The sequence below is a fragment of the Dasypus novemcinctus genome, chromosome 3, assembly GCF_030445035.2.
Source record: "Dasypus novemcinctus isolate mDasNov1 chromosome 3, mDasNov1.1.hap2, whole genome shotgun sequence".
In the NCBI taxonomy this organism is placed as follows: Eukaryota; Metazoa; Chordata; class Mammalia; order Cingulata; family Dasypodidae; genus Dasypus; species Dasypus novemcinctus.
Genome location: NC_080675.1, coordinates 83772753 through 83788376, shown reverse-complemented (window position 1 = coordinate 83788376; position 15624 = coordinate 83772753). Strand labels below are relative to the sequence as shown.

Below are 15624 nucleotides of genomic sequence, written 5' to 3'. Positions count from 1 at the left end.
TTCTTTGGTTGTACTTGTTACTTACCTCCGCACTCTTCATAGCTTTAAGAATGTTCCCCACTGTATCAGTAAAGGTGTTACCCAGTATTCTACCCAACTTCTTGTACAAGGAACCCAAACATACCACAGCAGCACTGAAACAACATTTAAATTAGAAATCAGTCATGGCTGAAAAAAATAGGAAATTTTTTTAAAAAAAACAAAAATTTAGAATATATAAAGATGACTATTTAATTTTACTTTTTAAAAGATAAAAGGACAAAAATTTCCCAGAATCTACTCCACTGTTAAATCATAAGGCACTAACACTTAGGTAAGTATCAAATAATATTTTCATAACAAGAATTATTATGAATATCTCAATCTTAAATTAATCTAAATCTCAGCCAAAGATGTTGGTCCCTCAAATTTTTTTACAAGATGAAGTTTTGCAAAATATTTTAATAGAATTCAATTTCATATATTAGAAAATCAGGACTAGACTTGAGGATAAAAGATAAGTAAGATAAGAAAATAATGTTCTCATCAAGTTTTAAGTCCAAAACCTTCATGGGAAAATACATTCTGTAATAAGCTAAATATTACATTTTACATAGTTACAATTGTGGAACCATACATGACTCACTGCCTTCTGTAAAATAACAGGTGATAAAATTAATTGAATCCTATAGAGAAAGAAACTAAGCTGTTCTTTTTGGGATCTCAGAAAAGTATTTCCCTTATGATATTTATTATTATTTTCACTACTGAGAATTACTAAACTAAAAGAATATCCAAAAGAACTTAAAATACCTTTTTCTTAAACATTCAACTGCAAAAATTTTTCTAAGACCATATGAATCCCAAATGTAGACTTCAAATATGTCTAAACTATCTTAAAAAGGAGAACAAAAATGTTAGATTAAAAATCTAAGAATGAATAAAACTAAATCTGTATTCGGTTACAAAACAGTATCAAACAGTTTAGGAACTTAACAAAAATGATAAAAGGAAGCGCTATTTTGTTTTCTGTTTAGCTTTAATGTTTAACTTACAGTTTAGTGGGAAGATAACTTGGAGAATCATCTTTGCTACGAATAAGATCATTACATTTATCGATTGTCTCATAAACAGAAAATGTGTCTCCAATACTATAAAGAATGGCTAGATTCTTAGCAAGGAGTTTGCGGGTAGGAGGCCCCGGGGAGCTGTTCAACAAAGATAGGAGCTGTTCAACAAGATTCTTCTGTTTCTCCCTTATATCACCCTATAAACAAAGGCAACAAAAAAATGATTCGAAATCAACATAATTAAATGTCATGCTATGTGTATGCTTTCCTATAAATAAGAACTAAAAAAAAAAAGAACTTAAAAGTTTCTTGAAAAATATGAAGTTATTTTTGTAATTTGTAATATTTTGACTAAATATTACAAATAAGTCAATGGCATGATGGCGTCATCACCTACACTGCACTAACAGGTAGTTTGCTGCCCTGTTTTGATATTTCCAAAAAATAAATTCTGGACCATACTAACTGCTGTCTCTGTTAAAGAAAATGGCTTTATTTCTCCTAGATCCTTCTTATGTTTGAAAGGTGGAGCAAATTTGTACCTTAAGTAGTTTCAAAACTGATTGGTATTGGTGAGCCAGTATGGCTGAATGGTTAATGAGTGCCAACTTCCCACACAGGAGGATATGGGTTCAGTCCCCAGCCCTGGCACCTCAAAAGCAGTAATCCATAACCAGAGCCTATTTTTCTCAGACCTTTTTCTAAGTTTGGGTTTTAGATAAAGTCTCTGTCCTTTTTGCAAAGTTATGCATATATATGCCAGTAATGCTACTCTATTTTACTTATCTACTCTCCAAAAAAAGGAGTACAGAATACAATTACAAAGGTAATGGTATTCATGTGCTCACTGAGGCATAAAATTCCACAGTGAAGTGTTAGTTAATACAGTAAATGGATTCTTATCCTTTGTTAAATTCTAAATGTTTCCATGAGCAATGCTTTTTGCACCACATTTGCATAATATATGGCACTGTGATTATGTAGGAAAAAAGGAAAATGTGCTTATTTTTCAGATATGTATGTTTAAGCATTTAGAAGTAAAGTACCACCACACATGACTCAGTAAATCAATCAGTCAATAAAATATGGCAAAATGTTAACAACTGCTGAATGTAGGTGAAGGGTTTGAGTGATGATTTTTTTAATAACATTTCATGGACTTTTAAGAGGGAATGTTTAAAAAGAGCTGTTTCAATTCATATTCTCCTTAAAGTCTTCACACTTTTTTTTTTTTTTTTTTTTTAGGAGATACTGGGGATTGAATCGAGGCCCTCATAATGGGGAGCAGGTACTCAATCACTAGGCTATATCCACTCCTCAACCAGAGTAGTTTTTTGTTTGTTTGTTTTTAGGAGGCATGGGAGATTAAACCTGGATTTCATACATGGGAAGCAGGCGCTCAATCACCCAAGCTACATCTGCTCCCCTTCACCCCTTTTTTAAAGTGTTAACTCCAAGTTACATTAGTTAGCACTATATTAAAGAAGGGCTTCACTCATGTGGAGGAACTCAAGGTACAGAAGACAATGAAAATGAAATCTGATACAAGTGGTTTGCAATTAGTGCTTCATATGTATTTTTTTAAGTAATACCCAAAACACCAGCTAATTTCTTTTTGTTTTTTTGAACACGCAAACTTCAACTAACAATACTAAAAACAAATTTTGGGGGCAAAAATACTCTATCTCATTATAAAGTCTTGGCAAAGTCTAGCATTTTAAAGGTAATTTAGGTTATTCTGCATAGTACCAGAAAAGCAAACCAAAGAAAATAAAATTATCCAGCAATTAATAAAAACATTTATAATTTTACCTACCCTGTTGGTTGCTAGTAAGAGCTTCTCCAAATACCTCAGCCACTCAAAAACAAACTCTGCCTTCTGAACTTCACCTAGTTGACTATATGTGTCTTCATTCAGTAATAAGGTGTGAGCTAATTCCATTCCTGCAGAAAACTCCTCTAGCTGGTCACGATTCCAACTTCGGTCAATATTCCTAAGTACAAAAATCTGCAATAGAGGAAAATAACATATTTTAAAAGAAGAGCAAAATGAAGGCAATCATAAAACTAGAAATCTTTCACAAAAGAACAGAAAGTATAACTAAATATATATATCTTTTATAACTGCTTTTGGGTGAATCTGAGAAAATTCCTATATTGGGCTATAGTTAACGTTGACACATATCCACCTTTGTATTCTGTACTCCTTTTAAAGAGAGTAGGGAAGCAGTCTTGGCTCAATGGTTACAGCATCCGCCTACCACATGGGAGGTCCACGGTTCAAACCCTGAGCCTCCTTGTCCTGTGCGGAGCTGGCCCACGTGGAGTGCTGATGTGTGCAAGGAGTGCTGTGCCACGTAGGGGTGTCCCCAGTATAGGGGAGCCCCATGCACAAGGAGTGTGCCCTGCAAGGAGAGCCACCCAGCACAAAAGAAAAGTGCAGCCTGCCCAGGAGTGGTGCTGCACACACAGAGAGCTGACACAGCAAGATTACACAACAAAAAGAGACACAGATTCCTGGTGCCACTGACAAGAATAGAAGCGGACTCAGAAGAACACACAGTGATTGGACACAGAAAACAGACAACTGGGGCGGGGGAAGGACAGAGAAGTAAATAAAAATAAATCTTAAAAAAAAAAAAAAAACCCACAAAAATAAAATAAAATCAAAAGAGTAGACAAGCAAAACAGAGTAACATTACTGGCATTGATATGTAAAAATTTGCTAAATATTAAGGCATTACACTAAAATTCTAGAAATTTTAAGATTAGGCTCCTCAGTGTTAGGTTTTTAGTTTTCTTTATTCTAAATGTCCTTCTACTAATACGGGTGGGTACATATTAACAAATGAACAAATATCCAGACCTACTAAAATTCTTTAGTAATGCTAGCCATCTTCCTGGCCTTTGCCTAATTATAGGCCCTGTCATCAACCTAGAGATCCAAAACAAACTTATATTCATTAGCATTTGTACTCAAGCCTAATAAAGATTTGAGGTTTTAGACTGTCAAGGAAGAAGTCCCACCTTAACCAGTAAATACTCTCTTTATCTTCATGAGTCTTGTGAAAGCAAACTTCTTTTTTAAGGCTTGGATGAATGGTGTTCAGGGATTGTAGCAATAAAGATCACATGTGCTCTGACCCAGATCCAACGCAGCCTTCACTTGCATTGTAGCAAATAATCAACAAAAGACAGAAGAGTTTAAAAAATATATATATCAGCATCTCCTGGGCATACTCTAAGTGCCTTCCCAGAACATACATAACAAATTAGAATGTCTGTGTATGTACATACACACACATTCACACACAAATTATTACAAAGATGGAATTGTGATTATAGAACAGATTTTTTTTTAAATTTTAGAAGGTCCATGCTCAGTACATAGCAATAAAGTACCACGATGTCTGCAACTCATTTTCAGATGATTTAGTAAATCAACCAACCATAAAATAAGGCAAACATATTAACAGCTGAATATAAGTAGTGGGTATGTGAGTGATCTCCTTATTTACTATTCTTTAATATTTCTGTATTTTTAAAATACAGTTGGAAAATTATTTAAGCTAAGAAATCAAGAAAGACATTTTGACTTTTTGAAAAATCATTACTACTAGTCCAGAAGTAACAGCTATTCATCAGGAACACTGAACAACAAGGAAGGCTCCATATATACAAAAGATAGGCACTCCTGTTCACTTATGTATCGAACATAAATTTGGGGAAATCTCCAAGCTAAATAGAACAGGTAGTTGGAATTCAATAGAAATATGGATAGAATGCCATGAGTAATTAAACTAAAACATTTAAAACACACAGCTCACATTCCTAAACAAACCTCAATAGTTCATAGAGAAGTCATTAAGTAAAGATATATTAGATATATTAGAAAATCAGATGGGAGACACAGGCAAGGTGTTTCTTTCATATTTTTCTCCCACAGGGTTTACTGGTATATAATTACCTGGAGTATCAGGTCATAATTATTGTAGAACTGAAAAAAAAAAAGCCTCTTAAATTTAAGTCAGGAGTCACAAATGGGTACCCTGTTAGTCAAATCTGGCTTGCAATGTATTGCGGAAAAATTCAGTTGCTAATAAGTAAATATCAGAAGATTTTACATGAAAAACTAGGTCCACATTCCCAGATGAGCAATGAATGCCTGATTCCGAGGGGAGCAAGGACTTTCTAGAAGGCCACAGTTGCCACCTAGCATGACTTATTCATTTACATTATTTACCAACTCCTACTTTTTATCCTACTTAATCCTCTGGTTTGGGCCAATATTCTAGATTATGACTATGATGCTGCCCCAGAGGCCAAAGGACATTTTCTATAGTAATTACCAGCCTTTTCCCAACTACCACTGTCTTCTCAAACTTATATGCAGCTTTAGCCATTTCCAGTTGCTTCCTCCCAATATATCCTACCCGCTTGCCCAGTATCCCTCGTGACCTGGCACAGACAATTCTGCTTTAAAAAAAAAAAAAAGGGGGGGGATATCTTAGATTATTTTTATTTTTTAAAAGTCAGTTCTAAGGAACAAAGAACAATGCTGTAGGGAAGCGGACTTAGCCCAATGGATAGGGCATCCGCCTACCACACGTGAGGTCCGCAGTTCAAACCCCTGGCCTCCTTGACCCATGTGGAGCTGGCCCATGTGCTGTGCTGATGTATGCAAGGAGTGCCCTGCCACACAGGGTGTCCCCCATGTAGGGGAGCCCCACACACAAGGAGCACACCCCGTAAGAAGAGCCACCCAGCATGAAAGAGTGCAGCCTGCCTAAGAATGGCACCACACACACGGAGAGCTGACACAAGAAGATGACGCAACAAAAAGAAACACAGATTCCCGGTGCCGCTGAAAAGGATAGAAGCGGTCACAGAAGAACACACAGCGAATGGACATAGCAGACAACTGGGGGGGGGGGAGGGAAGGGGTAAGAAATAAATAAAAAATAAATGAATCTTAAAAAAAAAAAACAATGCTGTTAACAAATTCGTTTTTATAGTGTCCACACGAATTCTAGCTTCTTCTTTTAAAAAATCCTCCTTTCTGTTCTTAAATTAACAAAGTGAACTGGCCAAAATATAAACAGTTATGAATAAACTCAATACTAGAGAAAACTTTTGGAAGAAACTTACTAAGTATACAGAAGATGAAAAGCAAGTTTGCACTCAATATCTATGATTGTTTGAGGGGAAAATATAACCTTTAGAAGAAATGTCTAATAACCACCAAAGTAGGCCAAAGTCCTATCTTAAGAATCAAATTACCCCTTCTAGAGGTCATTAGGACCGCAGAAAAGACCATTTTTGCATTAGGCAGCAGATATTGGGGTGTAAACTGATCCATCAAGAAGAAAAACAGCTAACACAATGTAATAATAAATTATTCAGTAAAAAGGTTGAGATCATAAGCAGGGCATAAAGTTATCTTGGATGCCCTCAATACATTCCACATATAAATTACCCCTAAAGGAAGTAAACAATTTATATTTGTAGTCCCATATTTAAACCCCTAAGTCTAAAATGTACCTGAGATTTCCACATATGCACTATCAAAGTGATACGCAAATAACAGATACTCCTACTCTTACTCAAAGTCTCACTTTAGGCAGATGAAGACAAATGCAGTCAGTGTTATCTACTGTATGTAACTACAACCCTACGAGTACATATCCTTGAAAAAATGTTTGTTTTTCTAATTTTCCTGTTGTTTTCCACTTTCATGTTTCTGTTGAGATTATAAAGTGATTAGTTTTAAAAAGCAGACATACAGCAATAGAAATATATTTTTCAAAGTACAGTCAGTTGCTTTTTGAAAAAGATTTTATAAAACAGAGGCAATGTGAGCTATTACTTCTTACAGCATCTTATATTTACAGACCATGTAATATTTACATTTATTTTCTTGAATAATCTGCAAAAGTGTCCAATGAGGTAGCTATTTTTATTAGATTAATTTTACAGATGAAGAAACTGAGCCTCAAACACTAAGTAGCTTTCCTAAGGCCACAGAGCTTAGTAAGGGTTAGAACCTCGTCATACAGCTAAGGAATTTGATTCCAGATATATATGCTTTAATCACTATATCCTATGCTGCCACCTTTTTCATCAAATCAAATAATTTTTCTTTGACTCCTCATACATCCTAGAAGCCAGGCATTTTTTGAAAACTGAGAACTTGTAGAAAATTTGTAGGTAGTACAGAATTATATAGATCATTGTAGTGTTTCCCAAACATAGAACTTCAGATTTGTTTTAACATATTTGAGAATCTCAGATTAAAACAAAGTGAGGGATTTTGACCTACAAGATTTCTCAGGGTATTTATAAGGTTAATGTGAATTATGACTCTCCAGGAATGCAATATTGTATGATGTACTAATCAAAATATTGTCAGCAAAATACTAATTTCTAAACCTAAGTAAGCTGCTCCAAGGAGAAACATTTAACAAATATGATCACTTATTGTATGCATTTATAAGCAACACAAATTATTACATTAATTTACAGTCAAGCATTATAGTGCTTCCTTTAATGTCAATAGATGAACTGAGTTAGAAAGACCCTTCAGACAACCACCACACCATGGAGCCTAGAGTGCCTACAACTGAAAGCAGGAGGATTGCATCCAGTATCCATGCGGAATCTGAGCCTCCTCCTGACACAGAGGTGCAACGGACACAACCAATCCAAGGCCCACAGAGAAAAGGTGGCATTGGAGTGGGAAAAGTGGACATGGTGGCTGATGGATATGGGGAGTGGCAGGAAGAGACGAAATGTGGAGGCGCCTTTGGGACTTGGAGTTGCCCTGGATGGTGCTTCAGGGGCAATCACTGGACATTTGAAATCTTCCCAGGGCCCACTGGATGGAATGTGGGAGAGTATGGGCCATGATGTGGACCATTGACCATGAGGTGCAGAGATGCCCAGAGATGTACTTGCCGGGTGCAATGGATGTGTCATGATGAGGGGAGTGAGTGTTGCTGGGCGGGGAGTGGTGGTGTGGCTGAATGGGACCTCATATATATATATATATATTTTTTTTATGTAACGTTTTTACAAAATCAATTAAAAAACAAAAAACAAAAAACAAAAAACAAAAGAAAGACCCTTCAACACTTTTCAGACCATATGCTTCTCTGAGGCACCGTTTACTTCCTTGTTAATAAATGCCTGTGTACTATGTGAGCAATAGATACTCCTAGTGACCCAGTGAGAACTGTCATCCCAGAGGTTTTCTATGTTGAGACAAGTAGGCACTGTGAACTAGACTTTAGGTACTAACGTACTATCCAAATGACGCTTCTCAAAATGGTATAAATAACCCCAGCAGTGTGCCACCATAATAAACATAGTGCAGATTACCGGAAGATTAAATCGTAAAGATTTTCCTCCTGGTATTAATTTAAAACATTATTTTATATTAAAAAATAAATATGCAATTAATAAGCAAAAGAAGACAAAATTAATACATTTCAAGATCAGGAAAAGTATGGGAGAGAACAATCTGTCTGCACTTTGCATGGTATGCTTTCAAATGGCTTTCTATTCCTAATTCCAGAGACTCTGTTACTTAGAGTAATACGTATGAATAAATACAGTTGGCTGCTGACAGAAAAAAGAACCAGCAGGGGGGCAAATTTCTAGGGCAAAGGTTTTCTAAAGAGTAATTTATTCCAAAGTCATCTCCAAGAGTGCTACCATAATTTTCTCTATCTAGGATTTATAGAATTACTCTGGGTAAAGTAGGATCATATGTTGAAGTTTGGGGGTTGGGAGAGGGAAAGTCTTCCTAATCTTTTTGCTCATTTTAGTTTCTTACAATGATTTATTATGTCATTTTCAGGAGAGAATAAGATTAAAATCACAAATAATCAAAGACATCAGACACAAGAAAAGACAGATTTTTTGGGTTGGTATGATAACTTTTCCCCCCAGTACAGAAAAAGAACAATTTTAAAAAAATGAACAAGTAACTAAGCAATTTGTAAATGGAATTAATTCCAGATGTATCAAGTACCTTAAGTTTTGACATGTCTCATATTTAAATTTCAATTATTTTTCTTTGACTCTCATTTCTTCAAAGGACATCATAATTTCAAATTGCCTGCCAGTCCTTAGTTTCTCAGTTTTGTTCAGAAAGCAAAAAGTAAATTAAAAAATCCTCTCAAGATAATTTATATATCTTTACAAGAACCTCCCACTATTTCAGGAAACTTACATAAATCTTAAAATTTAACCCTTTCAAAACTGCTGAATTAGCTTTAATCTATAAAGAAGTTGGAGCATTCCACTTTGACCTAAGATTCTCATTTGTGACTGAGACTTTGCAAAATTACTGATTACAAAATAGGAACTTATAAGTTACACAAAGCATTAGATCACACTTAAGATGTTGCTTAAGAAAGGTTGTCCCTGGTAGTGAGAAAATGAGATCCTTTTGTTACCGTACTTTCAATTCCTCTAGTATTTACTGTCTTATAGTTGGTTTGCTGACACACTTACCCATATTATTGGTTTTAGGATAAAATGGATACTGAAGCAAATCGTTTATAATTTTATGGTTCTTTAATAGTTATATTTTGATGTTTTTTTAATCTTATGTGTATTTTTTCCATCTCTGAATCTGAAATATCAATATCTTGCTTCTTTCTCTCCACAATAAACTTATTACTTTATAATCAGCTAAACATTCAATTCCTTCAGGAAGCCCTTCATGATTGATTCTCCTATTCTGGTACTGTCTCCTCTTTGCACAGTTCTTTATTCCATTCTTACATTTATGCTTCTTAAAATGATGGTTGGATTCTCTAGCCATCAGTTAGATTGTGAGTTTCTTCTGGTATTTTTCCAATTCATGACAATGATTATTAGGGTAAGAGCATTATGGGTAATGTTTCCTTTTCTTTATTCTTCAAATTTTTAGAAATATTTAAATTTTTTATATTTTATATAAAACAATTAAAACCAATAAATAAATTAAGCTTCTGTTAGATTCCTTACTTCAAAAATTGACAATACCATTCATCACCATGATTTGGTAACATCACAGATGGGAAAGACACCAGTATAACCCACTATCCCTTTCACTTTCCCAACAGAATCCCAAATCACAAATGACTTATAACATCTCTAACTATCGCAAGAAAGGTATTATTGGCCCTCATTTTATGGATGAAGAAACTAGATGCCAGTAAGTTTCTTTAGCAACAAAGCTCATTTTTCTTTCCTCAATGCTAGGCAGCCTTTCCACAGAGAGGGAAAAAAGTTAAAACAGCATCTCTGGAAATGGATGTGGCTCAAGAGGTTGAGCACCTGCCTCCCACATGGGAGGTCCCAGGTTAGGTTCTCAGTGTGTCCTGAAAAAACAAAAACAAACAACAAGCAAAACAAATGAAAAAACTGGCTTCCCACATTAGAGATCCTGGGCTCAATTCCTGGGCCCTGGTACCTCAAAACAAAACAAAACACAGCATCTTTGATGTTAAGATGTAAGGGGGAAAAATGTTGAACAAACAGGGCTCTGGGGGGAAAAGAGAGCTTTATATTATATTTGGAACCTGTCTCTACTTCCCCCTACAACTTTCAGTAAATCATAAAATTAGCTTCATCGCTAAACACCTCCGTATTGTTTGATAAGGGCCAAACAATAAAAAGGGAGTATTGGTAAAATAGTAAAGGGAACAGCACAGATGGGGTAGGTAAACTGTTAAAATTACAGGAAACTATGACTGTCAGCATGGCATATCTATACCAAACAATAAAGTGGTTCTCAACTAGTGGCGTCAATGCTGGCACTTAAAAAAAAATACCGAAGTCGAGTCTAAGCCAAATGAATAAGAATCTCTGGGGGTCAGGGTGCTATTATAAATGTATTGTTTCATTAAATCCTCATCTCACCACCATTACTCCTATTTTATAAATGAGAATACTAGGACTTAAATAATTTAGACTGATTTAATAGCAGATTAGCATCCACTCCTCTCTTATAATTAATCCAAGGATCCAAGCCCAAATATTTTTGGGAAATGCTGAGTTGGCCATTTTCTTTTCTCTATACATGTAATTTGATTATGTGCCTGTATACTGCTAAGAGGACATGCAGATATAACAGTAGATGTTTCTCAATAGCTTCAACTATGAATCTCTCCCCCACCCCCACCTTTTCTTTTTTTGACAATCTTGTAAAATTGGTGTTCTTAGAAACTTAGAAATACTAATCGAAGGCAAAACATTAAAGACTACTATAGATTAAAACCATTTTTATTTTCCTTTTTGTTCATACTATGATAGGATTTTCAAGTAAAAGAATATATAACAAGCCAATGTCAAATTTCTACTTAAAAGAGTGTACTTCTGATTAATATTTTGGATCAAATTATCCAATATTCAGAATTTAAAATATAAGCAGACAATCTTTTGTTAGATATTTTGAAACATGAATAAGAAAGAACAGACAGTTTTAAACCTGGTACATTTAAGACTCATCAGTTCACATAAAAATTAGCATTATTCATACTTTTAAGTTATATACCCCTGGCATAGCACTAATACTTTATTTTAATATGTAATGAAAATGTATTCAGTGTACCAAGATTCCAAGAACATTTCCTGCAAACTTGATAATGCAATGGGGAGAGCATCATGTAGCATATACAAGCCAACAGGAACAACAGATACATAAAGCCCCAAAAACCTGTATGGAGCATATTTTATAGGGTAGAGAATTTGGGGTGGGATGGGAAAGCAGAATTTACAGGACATGGAATTTATAAGAAGTTGGGGTGAGACAGGGGTCAGAGGTGGGGATGGAATATACTTCCCTTTCCTCTCTTTTTTCCTTCCCAAAGTACTGCAGGTTAGGGATGCGAAGAAAGGCAGAAATTGGAGAGATTCAGTGTAAGAGAGATTGCCAGTGGGGGCTCAACTGGAGTTTAGCTGTTTCTGGCAATTTTTCCTTCAGATTACAAAAGAGAAAACCCCTGAAGCTTTCTGGGTGGAAGACAGAGCAGCAGGAACCAACCTTACTAAGGCAGTGAAAGGGAAAGGATCACTTAGTAGATTTCCTTTATTCACTATCTCACTTAATTCTCACAATCCTAAAGCTTAGGTATTATTATTTTAATTTTACAGATGAAGATAATGAGTTAAGAAATGTGTACAAGGCAAAAATGCTATTTAACTGCAAAAAGGAGATAACAGCCATGCATGTCTACCTTCAATGTTAATATTCCTTCTTCAATTACTTCAGTCTCTAATCTGCTATTAATAATGTTGTTATTGCCATAGTGCTGAAGTATCTAATCCTGATAGCTATTTATTTCTTTGTTACCACTTTGCTCCTCTCATGTCTTCAGTACTTCACGGCTTTTTGTTAAAAGTGTTAGGTTTTCTGAAGACATCAGCTTCCAGTGGGTCCTTTACATCTGGACAGCAAATCATTAAAAACTAAGAGTATTAGTTTAGTCTTTGACTACTCTCGAAAATTTGTATCATTCTTCATCCCTCATACCAACTCTCCGATTTTCCCCTGGGAAGGGGGTTTTGATTTTGAACATTGAGGATTACCAGAAGGCATATTTTAGGATAAAAGAAGTTTTATTTTCCTTTTATCTATCTCCCTATTTCAGTAACTATCTGACAATCTCATTACTTGGTACACAGTTAAGAATCTTGTAACAAAGGAAAAAAAATCTGTTCAGCAACTGGTTCTTTAAAAGCTCACAGACACTACTGACATTGCTGTCTCACTCTTAATTTTGTCTACAGTCTTTTGTTGTGGTTTGTTTTAGGAGGTACTGGGGATTGAACTCAGGACCTGTACATGGGAAGTGCTCAATCACTGAGTTACATCTATTCCCCAAATAGAGCTGGTTTTTTCACTTGTTTTTAGGAGGGACCAATGTTCAAACCCAGGACCTCATACATGGGAAGCAGGTGCTCAACTGCATGTGCTCCCCTTGCCTATAGTTTGATACAGTATATATACTATCTATTACCTCAAAACACCCCTAAAAGGCCTAGGGCAGTACCGCATAAATCATCTCAATGTTTCTGCAGCAAAAGATAAGCATAGTCACAAAAGGTGGGATAAGTAACTGTAAAAAGCTTCCAATCAGTTCAGAGCATGTTTTGCTGCCAACTGAGTTAAGAAAAAAACTTTTCAGAGCTATGTGGATTTTGTAATTAAGTTAGGGATTCGTATTTGTGCACTTTTGTTTTTCCAGATTTCCTACAAACACACACACACACATTTAGGTTGAAACATAATTTCATTTATGTAGAAAAATGTAGTACCTGTTAATGAATAAAGGACGTGCTATTTTGTGTACATACACAAAAACATACATCTTATTTACATATAGAAGCCTATAAATGCAACAGAAAAGGATATAAATGTTATGGTATATCTATCCATAGAGTATTACTTGTAAATAAGGACAATTAAGGTACTGAAAAAAGTATATACATAAAACGGTTTATTTAGTGACATCAGTGTGACATCAATGAAACTATATGGCTTAGTGTTTCTATACTTTATGTACAGAAACATCAATAACTCTCAGATGATTGTGTAAAATTAAGAATGTTTTTTTTAACATCTAGAGCCATCCTAAAAGAAATAATGGGAAAAAAACTAATTTAGGGGAGCGGATGTAGCTCAAGTGGTTGAGTGCCTGCTTCCCAGGTACAGGTCCAGGGGTATATCTCTGGTACCTCCTAAAAACAAACAAACAAAACTGAATTTAGCCAACTTTCTCCACAAAGATTGAGTAAATAAGAGTTTAGGGTTCTACTCTAGAGACCAGCAAATTTTTTCTCAAAGGGCCAGAGAGTAAACACATTAGGTTTTGAGGACAATATGGTTCTCTGTCACAATACTTAACTATGCTGTTATAGCATCAAAGCAGTTATAAACAGTATACAAACATATGAATATTGTGTCACAATAAAACTTTTATTTACATAAACTGGCAGCAGGCCATATTTGTCCTGCAGGCCATAATTGGTCAACATGTTTGCAAAATCGAACAGGAAAAATCTCCTCTGCCCATCCATCCTTAAAATTTTAGCTCTAATGACACTTTTCTCACTTTCCTTACTCTTTAAATAATCTCACCAGAAGTATTTCCTCCCACAGTTCGGAAAATTTCTGAAAGTATTTGTGAGCCCCTTTTTCCTCAAACTTTTACCATGTCTCATTTAGGCTGTAAGTTCCATAAGGGCACATTAAAGGTGCTGAGTATATGAATGCACATAAAAACAATTTACGACTTTTAATAAAAGAACTAATCTCTGATAAGTTATCTCAGAAATCTTCTGTTATCAGGAATTTATCTTGCTTTGCCAGAAGTAAACATTACTGTGACTAAGTTCCACAGAGCGCTTTGCAATATCCACTTTCTCTCCACTGCTTCCTTCTGGAAACACGTACAACTGAGGAATGGGTTTATCAATCACGGTACCCAGGGCTGCCAGCCTGAAAGACCCCGGCGCGGCGAGAACCTCGCCTGAAGCCGGGTTGGGGCCCCGGGCGGTCCTGGCGGATCCCCGGCGCCGCGGGCGCCACTAGGGCGGGTCCCGGGAGCGCAGCGCCGAGTCGGACTACGACCTCCAGCCCAGCGCGCACGCCGGGCGTCTCCGGCTCCCGCCGCCCGGCAGAGTCCACACCTACCTGTTGTGCTCGGGTGAGAGCAGACTTTACCCGACCCCGGAGGACGGACGCAGCACCCCGACCGACCCCCGACCCGGTTCACCGCCTCCTACACGGGCTCCGGCCCTTCGGCCACGACACTCAACCTCTAGATCCGGTCCCACAGCCTGGGCCCCCGTTACTTCCCCTCCTACTACACCGCTGCCTCGACCACCCGGGGGACCCCCGGAACGCGCAACTCACTGTGCTGGGTCCCGCGAGTCGCCTCTCCCCAGCTGGCAGGCAGCCCGGACACTGCTCCTTACCCCGGAATCCCCAATTACTCGTCCGCAGGGTCTCCCACGGCTAAGCCCTCCCGGTACCGACTTCTCGACGCTGCAGGACAGCACCACAACCAACCCGCAGCCGCGACTACCAGGCAGTGGGGTGGGAGGGCGCAGCGCGCGCCGGGCGGGGCCGGAAAGCTCGGAGCGGCGAGCGCAGCGGGAGCCCGCGATTGGGAGCGAGCCCTGCGCCCGCCGTTGTTTCCAGGGCTCATCAGCCGTCCGCCGAGCCATCGAGCGCCCACTCTGGCAGACGCGACTGCTCTACCGTCGAAAGAGCGGATGGAGGAGACTGCGGCTCAACTTGAGGCTAGGCAGCGGCTTTGCCGACGAGATTCCGGCCACAACTATTTTCGTCTGTTTATCACCAGCCAGAAATAGTGGGAGCACTGCTGGGGCAAATGAAGGCAAAGACATAACGAGCCTGGAGAAATTCAGGAAGGGTCAGTGCTGTGGGTATAGATGGTGGAATGTTAGACCCCAGAGTGTTGGAAGTATAGAATGTTAGACCCTAGAGAACCTTGTTAGTCCTACCACCTTGTTTTACAACCGAGACTCTGGCGCCTGAGATAAAGTGACTTAGTCA

The 15624-nt window shown here is 37.4% G+C and overlaps 1 protein-coding gene across 14 annotated transcripts in view; it reads right to left on the bottom strand.

Moving 5' to 3' along the window:
- The window catches only part of HEATR5A (HEAT repeat containing 5A), a 122758-nt gene extending 107507 nt beyond the window's left edge, over positions 1-15251 (bottom strand). For 4 of the 14 annotated variants that reach the window (XM_058293600.1, XM_058293603.2, XM_058293607.2 and 1 more), the window contains exons 1-5: positions 14959-15251; positions 4077-4209; positions 2866-3057; positions 1035-1246; positions 26-134 (exon numbers count right to left, since the gene is read on the bottom strand). In XM_058293600.1, the coding sequence (XP_058149583.1) occupies positions 26-134; positions 1035-1246; positions 2866-2991 (447 nt within the window). In that variant the 5' untranslated portion in view covers positions 2992-3057; positions 4077-4209; positions 14959-15251. Of the gene's footprint in view, positions 1-25; positions 135-1034; positions 1247-2865; positions 3058-4076; positions 4215-14958 lie in introns of all 14 variants that reach the window. The other 10 variants (XM_058293599.2, XM_058293608.2, XM_058293610.2 and 7 more) reach the window with 6 other exon arrangements.
- Between the last annotated feature and the right edge of the window lie 373 nt (positions 15252-15624).